At 35.5% G+C, this 9890-nt stretch overlaps 1 protein-coding gene across 1 annotated transcript; it reads left to right on the forward strand.

Annotated features, from left to right (window-relative positions):
* The first annotated feature begins 787 nt into the window (after positions 1-787).
* LOC104230426 (uncharacterized CRM domain-containing protein At3g25440, chloroplastic) lies at positions 788-7019 on the forward strand. Its single transcript, XM_070152319.1, has 7 exons — positions 788-793; positions 1628-1739; positions 1808-1849; positions 1942-2153; positions 3503-3904; positions 4772-5570; positions 6544-7019. The coding sequence occupies exons 1-6, from the start codon at positions 788-790 to the stop codon at positions 5171-5173; spliced, it is 1176 nt and encodes a 391-aa protein (XP_070008420.1). The 3' UTR covers positions 5174-5570; positions 6544-7019.
* The last annotated feature ends 2871 nt before the right edge of the window (positions 7020-9890 follow it).

Genomic DNA, 9890 nt, shown 5'->3' on the forward strand with positions numbered 1-9890 from the left:
AGATTTGAGTAAGTGGTTCGGGGTTGAGGTGTCATCAAAGCATCTTCTATTCCTCTCGTTCCATAAACACCAATAAATAGTTGCAGGAATCATAAGCCAGATCTTCTTGATGACCTTATCAACCTCCCAAAGACTCCAGCTCATATGTGCCTCTCTCAGGGTCTATGGCATTACCCAACTTAGACCAAAAATACAAAAGAACATGTTCCATAGGTCTATGGCTACTGGGCAGTGTAGAAGTAGGTGATTAACTGTTTCCTGATGTCTCCTGCAAAGGTAACATCTGTTGACCAGCTGAAATCCCCTTCTGTATCGTGACTTGTTCCAGAAATAATTCCATAAATATTAAAAGCGGTTAGAAGTTAAAAATGCACAATGGGTTCTAAATATGTAATTAATCAGATAATGAGGCCAATTATTAATGGTTGAGCGACCGTGCTAAAACCGTGGAACCCGGGAATGCCTAACACCTTCTCCCGGGCTAACAAAATTCCTTACCCGGTCTTCTGTGTTTGCGGACCAAAAATAGAGTCAATTTTCCTCGATTTGGGATTTAAAATAAATCGGTGACTTGGGACACTAATAATTATTCCAAGTGGCGACTCTGAATAAATAAAATAATCCCATTTCGAATAATATCACTTAAATTGGAAAAACTCTCCTATCCTTTCGGGAAAAAGGAGGTGTGACAATAATGAATTAATATAATTTTTCTTTCGTTATATCACCTAATTAGAATAAACTAATAATAGTACAATTTAATATAAACATCAAATATGATAAACTAATGGAGGTAATTATTATAATAATATTAAAATATATTATAATGATACAATATAAATAATATTTGAATCATATATATTGTTAAAGAATATAATTTGAAGATATGGTTACTATGAGTTGTAATAGTATTCAATTTAAAGTCAAAAATAAATATTTAAAATTAAAAAGAATATCATCTAAATTTTAGCTATAAGTTTGAATTGAAAACTATAAATCTTTTAAAGTTAAGAAAGTTATCTAGCTCAGATGATGGAACTTCTTGAGATTTACCATAATGATACGGTATAAATGATATTAGGATCATATTCATTGTTAAAGAATATAATTTGTTTTCGTTGAAGAATATTAATTTTGAGTCATTGGATTCATGAAGTTTTTTCTTTTTATTTCTTTTTTTAAAGTTTAAGCAATTGGGTGAGTACCTATTTAGGTTAATTCGATAAAGCCAAAAGAAAAATATGAAAAAAATGATAAGTCTTTTTTGTGTGTACTGTTTCTTTATTAATTTCTTTATCTATATTTATCTAGAAGATTTAAATTTTAAAATTATTTACACATAATCAAATAACTTTGATCATAATTTGTTATGGTCAGTGTCCGCGCATCTGCATGGGTACTAATACTATTGATAAACTAGTGGAAGTAAGTTTTATAAAAAATATGATAGAACTTACGAAATCTTTTTAAAGTATATTTAATAAAACAAGAATTTTGAAAATCTTTTTATTATTTCCAAAAAAATTATCACCACATCCAACCCGTATATTTTTTTGAGAAGTTATGTCTCCGCAGTAATTTTCCTTTTATTCTGTATTCCCGCTGCCGTGAAGTAGCTTGCCTGCAGTCCCCTGGTACGGCGATATACGACGTCGTATGGCAAATCCTATGCTTCGAGGCTTTCGGCGACTTCCCTTTCTTTCACTTCTCAAAAAGCCACTGCCGTCTGCTTCTTACAGGTAAAGCTAAAACCTTTCTTTAAAATTCTCATCTTTTTATTGTTTCTCATTATTTTCTCCATATTTAGGCCAAATCTTGGGACCCCAGAAAGCTTTTTTTACTTATCAAGGTTAGTGACTCAAAATAACTTAACCCCAAAAAACCCATTTTGGAAATTTAGAAGCTTTAGCCATGGGAGTGTTAACTTTGTGATAACAAAAGATGGAAAGCCCAAGTTTGAGACACATGAAGTGGAGGCACCAAAGAAGGAGAAATGGAAGACAAAGAAGAGGCTAAAGCTGCAAAGGAAGAGGGATAAGAAGAAGAGAAAAGCTGCAAATAAAAGAGATCCAAGAAGGCTTGGTGTTAAGGGGAAGAAAAAGAAGCAAAAGTTTGATACTCCTGAAGAAAGAATTAAGCAGAAGATTGACAATGTGAGCTAAAGATTTTTTCTTTTTTAACTTTTAGGAGCCACTGATTGATTATTATCACTACTACTCTCTTCGTTCCACTTTGTTTGTCGCTTGGCACAAAGTTTAAGTAGGAAATCATTGCGTTAAAATTTGTAATCTAAAACATGACGTAACATTTGTGTGGCTATAAATGATCCTCATTAAGGAAATATATAAATGTGTCATTTATTTGAACGAATTAATAAGAAAATAGTGCCAAACTAAGTGGATCGGAGGGAGTAATACAATTATGTCTCAATCCCAAACGAATAACCATTTCACTCCATTTGGACCCATATGATTGTATCTTTATGCTCCCACCTATTATAATTTATGTGAACCTATTTGACTAGGAAGAGAGTAAAAATAAAACGAAGGCTTTTAAATTTGTGGTCTTAAACATGATAAAACATTTGTGTAATACTATAAGACATTTGAAACTTGTAGTCTTAGACATGCCATAACGTTTGTGTGGCTATAAAAACTTTTCATTAAGGGTAAATGGAAAATTTAAGCAAAATTGTTTTCAAATTTAGAAAGAGGTCATTCTTTTTGAAACGGGCTAAAAGAGAAATAGTGTCACATAAACTGAAACGAAGAGGGTATTGGCTTAATAATCCGCAATAGCATATAGAATGAACTGCATTGAAGAACTTGGGTAGCGTTATGATCTAATATGAATCTTGGAATGAGTTGTAACCTTTTCTTCAATTTGGTTGGCAAGAAAAGAAATTAGAAGGGGAAGTTGGAAGGAAGGAACCTGGTCGAAAATAAAAAAAAAACTTATTCATGTGTTTTGTGTTTGTTAAATTTCTTGAATGATTTTTATATTACATCTTCTCATTTGGTACTCGGAAATTAGATTGAGACTGGAGAAGCATTATTGAACCCACTTTTGTCTTTTTGCTTCTCTTCTTGGCTGTTTTGTTGGTAGCTTAATCGTACTAGTAATTGTAAAGAAGATCTCTTTTGGCTATTATTTCAGTCTGGGAATTCTTATTTAGTAAAGTTATTTCGCTGGAGATTGGAGAAAGATAGGAGCCTGTTCACTTTCTAATTGTAAAGAAGATCCACTGAAACCAAGTTACACCAAGTGCTTGTATGCTTGGTTGCTGCCTCACTGAGGCATGTATTACATTTCTTAGTTAAAGGTTTTGTGGCTATCTTACCTTTTTCTGGGTTTGGGGATGTGAAGAATTTGATGTGCTCACCGTATATCTGTGTTTGTAGAAGCTAAGATTTGTTTTATTTCCATTTTCCATTTGACTGCGATTCAAAAACAAATGTAGTTTTCGATTTAAACAAAAGCTGATATGTTTTGTCTTGGTCAGGCAAAAGTCAAAGAAGCCATGCTAATCGAGAGATTAAAGCGATACGAGGTTCCCAAAGTTCAAGGTCCTGAGGTTAAGCCACATTTTCTCACTGGTGAGGAACGGTTCTATATCAAAAAGATGGCACAGAAAAGGTCCAATTATGTGCCAATTGGCAGAAGGGGAGTCTTTGGAGGTGTTATTCTCAATATGCATCTACATTGGAAAAAGCATGAAACTGTCAAAGTCATATGCAATTCCTGCAAACCTGGTGAAATCCAAGAATATGCCGATGAAATTGCAAGACTGAGTGGTGGCGTCCCAATTCAGATAATTGGGGATGATACAATAGTTTTTTACAGAGGAAGGGATTATGTGCAGCCCGAAATTATGTCTCCTATTGATACATTGTCTAAGAAGAGGGTAAGTTTGTTTGAGCTGATTTTTTACAATTACTCCATTTAATTGCTTCACATCCTGTACTTATGCACAAGGTTACTTTCTCAAGTCTCATTGTGCATTGCCCTTTTATTATGAACCTCTAATCAGTCCCACCAGCTTTCACCGTTGTTCTCCTTCGATTGACTTTTTACTTAGAGTCTATTTCGTGTGGATTCATCATTTTTCTTGATGTACCTATGCCAAATAGGTATGACATGGGTGTGGGTACTTCTGCGGATTCTTCAATTTTCTCTAAAAATTAGCAGAAACCGCACGTACCCGTAATACATATGGATATCGTATACATACCCGTGGCTGAGTCCAGGTAAGACAGCTTATTGTTGACTTGGCTCATAGTTGCAATTTGTTTAGCGATAACTGGAACTGGGAGATTTGGTTGCACAATGTTTTTCAATTGGTGATTGTTTAGTTTGAAATTGAAATTAAACATGGTGAGCTTTGCATCATCTCTTTCTCTCAGAGATGTATACCAAAAATGTCTTTTATTGAACTTGAAGTTATAACAAAATTATCTGTTACTTTATATTCACCAAAACATAGTGAACTATCTTATTATGCAAATGGGCCTTTCGATACTTACGTTTTTTGCCATCACTGTCTGCTCACAAAACTTTTTTTTTTAAAGTGTTTCTAACAGAAATTTATTAGTCCCATACTCTGTTCTTCACATGTTCAATGCCACCTTCATTGGGAATCAGATAACTGTACTTAAGATATAAGATTTTGACTCTTAATACTGTTTGACTCTGACTTATTTACCTATATCTTTGTTTTATCTTTTTTAATATCAAGCATGGTAAGAATAATTGGTCAATTCTCTTTCTTCAGGCGTTGGAAAAGTCCAAGTATGAGCAATCACTTGAGTCCGTGAGACGTTTCATTGCCATAGCTGAGAAGGAACTTGAACTCTACTATAGACATGTTGCTCTATACGGTGACCCAAATAATCGGAGTGCTTACTCCATCCTTGATGATTCAAGAAGTGCAAGAGAAAAACGAAATGCTGAAATAGGAGAGGAGAACTATTCAGCCAGTGAATCTAACCCCTCGGATCTCGAGTTGTCAGAAATTGATGATAATTGTTCTGATGACAACCAGTCTTTAAGCGAATTTGAATTCGAGGATACTGACGAATCAAGTAGTGATGACTTGGATTCTGGGGAGGGAAACTCTAGTAATTACTCAGGTAGCATACAGGGAAATACTAGTAGATATTCCAAACGCAAATAGTCAAGAATATCCTGAAATAATGCGGCTTTAATTCTTGTTCCGGTAGTTTCGCAAGCTAATTATATAGATTAACTTGAAATTTCTGATTCTAAATTATAGTTGACCTTTCCAATTGGTTTCCTTGTATTGACACTAGACCCTAACAAGAGGGATTGCTGGTGAGATTATCTGGGGGGATCCTCCCCACCTTGTGTTGGCTATAATCTGACCTGAATTCTTGAAGTTTGTAACTTGACGATAGAATCCGACTTTATATTTCTTCGATTGATGGCTGAAGGATTTCTCTAAAGCTTCTACAAAATCTTCATGGCCAACGGCACAAGTTTCAATCCTGGGGAACTGCAATAAATGGCATTCATGTTCAGGTTGGTTGAAGCAAAGGCCAGATATTTTCCTGGTGAGTAAGTTCTTGTTTTATATATACACCTTAAAGTGTTTCATCTTTTTTTCTTTATCCCATAGGTGAAGTCGTTTTATGTCTCTGATTAGTTTGTTTAGAGAATTGTTATTCTGGAACTCTCCCTTAAGCTTCTCCCCTACTCCCGCTTTCACCTTAAATTCTTGAATTTCCCATTGAAAAATTCACATTTTGTTTTGTCAATACTGGCTCCAAGCCAGCAAATTTGCTTCCTGATCATCTCATATTTGCATTTTGACAAATTTAAGCCCTTATATAGTACTTAGCTTATTTTCCAGCTCAATTTATCTCACAGCATAGTGCTTTTTGAGTTAGTTGACTTACTTTTATCGATCAACCCTTACTTGCTTCTAAAATATGAAATGCCAACTATTCAGTTTGGGCTATAAATACTAATGGTATATGCTTTAACTATAGATGCTAGGATTCTTCTTATCGTAGGCTTACGCATCTAAGAATTCAAAATATGTTTCTGCATCATGCCGCAAGACCTTTCTACCCTTCCGAGTAGTTGCTAGATACTGTGGTCTTTCAGTATTAGTTGGTATGGATATTTTATGCATGTCATGTTGCTTATAAGATCCATTGAACAATGGTGGCCGAAGTGTTTTGGTGAATGTTACGCCAACCTCGTTTCAGATTTAACTAGGAAAGAGGTAGTAGTAAAACCTTTCAGTTTTTATCTGTACACGTGTTACTTAACTTTCTCAAAGACATAGTACTATTTAGAACTCTTAATGTAGTAAATAATAGTTGGAGTTGTTGCAGTACCTATGGATTCTTTTTAAGCAACTTCCATTTCATAATTTTCCAATCTCTTCTCGGGATATATATGAACTGTGTATTTTGTCAGTTTGGTTGATCTTGAATTATTTTCTGCTGCTTGTGTATATATATATATATATATTAGCTGATATTAGTTCTTTTTATCTTTCCTCTTCCTATTTTGCAGATAACTGGCATAATTCATATTTGATGAATGGGAATCTGCAAAGAAAAGCGTCGCCAAGGTGGATAGCATGAGTCCAAATCATAGTAGAGACAAAGAATGTTAGATGATTTCCTCCGATCGTTGGTGGGCCAAGTTACAGGTACTGTCTTGATGGATAAAGTTATCCGGTATCTTGTGCTGGTGGGAGGTTGTAAGTACGAGAGAACACTAAAGAGCAACACAAAGTTCCGATTGCTGGATGTAAGGAAAGTCAAAAACTACTATCAGAGGGTTAAAAAACCTTGAATGCTTGATAGTAAATAGAAGCTACTTTTCCCAAAATCATGTGTCAATGAACTGTCCCAATTCTACAGATTGTTCTACATTTGCTCACTTGTAACCAAAGTTATGTTAAATTTTCCAGTTGTTTATTTTGAAGAGGAGAAGACAGTTATTGTTTTAAATATTTTAATATTCCAATAAATTTTTACAGCATATATTACTGTTCTCTTTAGTCTGCTACTAAGAGGAAAAGAAAAAGGCTTCTTAAATAAAGCAGAAATATATGTACCTGTATGTTGATGCTGCCTTTCCTGGCAAAACAGAAATAGATGAGAAAATGGTGCTTAAGTGAAAATCCTGCTTTCTTTCGAGTTCCTAACTAACATTTGAAAGAAGAAAGATTCCCTATCTTTTAGGCAAAGTTGGTTTAAAAAATAGGAAATCCATCTTTCAAAGGTCGTTTGGTTTGGATGTATTAGAAAAAAATAATTCCAGCATAAAGCTTGCGCCAAAATAATACACTAATTGATTGGAGGATTAAAGAAAAATATTCTCCGTATAACTAATATAGCGTTTGGTTTTCTTATTGCATATTTTATGTAATAATTGGTTGGCAATATTCGATAATATATGTTACTTCGTAATATACACGCAAGTATACGTAATCGACAAGTAATAAAGTGAGAAGTAGAGTATCGTTCCCACGAGGACTTATGATTAACTGTCAACTAAATTAAACTCAAATTAACAATTAATCTGTTCTAGTGATTTTCTAAAGATTATTAAGTACGACTAATCTAGTTACAAAACTAAGAAATTAAAGGAAATAGGTCGGTAATCATAAAGACGAATTCAGTGGGAGAAAATATTCCAGAGCTATGGGTTATCTAACAATCCCGTTGAGTCTTCCACTTAAATTGTCTAATTAAATTATCTGGTTTATTGATTGACAGGGTTAATATTACTCGTATCATTCTCCTGAAGTACTACTTACCTATTCAAGCTAACCTAACGCCGAATTAGGATTAACAAGAGCGCATTAATAATTCCAGTATAGTAACCAAGCAAGGCGATTAAGTATATCCCTGTCACGACCCGGATTTTCCACCATCGGGAGTCGTGATGGAGCCTACTAGTATGAGTTAGGCAAGCCAATTATTGAACAAGTAACCTTTTTACCCTATTTATACTCTTTAACAGTTATAAAGCAATAACGTATAAACAACGGAAATTTTAAAATAAGCGGAAGAAAAACAATAAAATATCTGAACATGTAACTGATACAACTGTTTAAGCCTTAACCACCCAGAACTGGTGTCACAGTGTCACAGACGATCTAAGATTTACTACATACAAGGTCCGAAAAATAAACGATATACTGTTTCTGAATGAAGTAAATGAAAAGGGATAAAGAGATAGAGGGAGACGCCATGGCCTGCGGACGCCTGCAGGTCTACCTTGGATCTCCGCGTGGACTCAAGATAGCCTCCCAATCTAGGGTCCAAAAGCTATAACACTCGGGTCTGCACAAAAGAGTGCAGAGTGTAGTATCAGCACAACCGACCCCATGTGCTGGTAAGTGCCTAGCCTAACCTCAGCGAAGTAGTGACGAGGCTAGGACCAGACTACCAAATAAACCTGTGCAGTTTAACTGTATACAGTGGAAAAGAAGAACAGTAATATACAGTCAAGTATGGGAGGGGAAAACATGTTGTAGGGAAACATCGAATAATAATAGAAGAACCACAAATAAATATGAGGATCACCACAGTTCAATTGAAAACAGGAAGGGGAAAGCATGCTGCGGGGTACAACAATATCAACAGGAAACCAACAATTAAATGTAGAGAAACCGTAACTCAATTATCAATAAAAATCAGGAAATCAAAGACAAGTGTATGACATCACCCTTCATGCTTTTACACTCTCTCACCAAAACAATACACGACATTACCCTTCGTGCTTTAACACTCTCTCACCAAAACAATACACGGCATCACCCTTCGTGCTTTACACTCTTCCTCACCCAAGCAACAAATCACAAGGAAAATAGGGTAAGGGAATCTATAACATCGAAATAAAATCAAGTAACAACAGAAAATCAGTAAGTAAACGCAAAGGACAACATAACTCAATTATCAGCAAGAATCAGGAAAATCAAGGACAATTGCACGGCATCACCCTTCGTGCTTTTACTCTCGTCCTCACCATAAGAATCAACATAAACTGCACGGCATCACCCTTCGTGCTTTTACTCTCATCCTCACCATAAAATCAATATAATAGGCACAGAATGGTACATCATGCGGCACGACATCACCCTTCGTGGTTTACACTCTTTCCTCATAAATCATATACGGTATTACCCTTCGTGCTTTACCCCTTGATTCCACCACCAATTCGCTCATATCTAGCCATAAGTTACTTAATTACATCAATAAACGCTAAATGAATCAACTCCAATGCATGAAAATGAGTTTTTCAAAGTTTTACCCAAAAAGTCAAAAATTGTCCCCGGGCCCACATGGTCAAAACTCGAGGTTCAAACCAAAACCCGATTACCCATTCCCCCACGAACTCAAATATATAATTTGTTTTGAAATCGGACCTCAAATTGAGGTCCAAATCCCCAATTTTTGAAAAACCTAGGTTCTACCCAAAACACCCAATTCCCCCCATGAAAATCATTGATTTTGAGTTGAAATCATGTTAAAAGATGTTAATGATTGAAGAAAACGAGTTAAAATTGGCTTACAATCGATTTGGAAGAAGAGTTGTCTTTGAAAAATCGCCCAAGAGTGTTTTGGTCTTGAAAGAGTGTGAAAAATGAGAGTTTTTCGGTTAAGTATAAAAATTGCAGGTTGTAGATATGGGAATTGCGACCAGGGTTCGCAATTGCGAACCCTGACCTCTGCTATGCTCGCATTTGCGAAAAAGGGCTCGCATTTGGGGGCTGGGAATTGCGATCCACATGTCGCATTTGCGACGACTGGCCACAAGCTGGGGGATCGCATTTGCGATCAAAATCCTCGCAATTGCGAGATAGGCTGGCCTGGGCTACTTTCACAATTGCAACATAACCCTCG

The sequence above is a fragment of the Nicotiana sylvestris genome, chromosome 7 (assembly GCF_000393655.2).
Source record: "Nicotiana sylvestris chromosome 7, ASM39365v2, whole genome shotgun sequence".
Taxonomy (NCBI): Eukaryota; Viridiplantae; Streptophyta; class Magnoliopsida; order Solanales; family Solanaceae; genus Nicotiana; species Nicotiana sylvestris.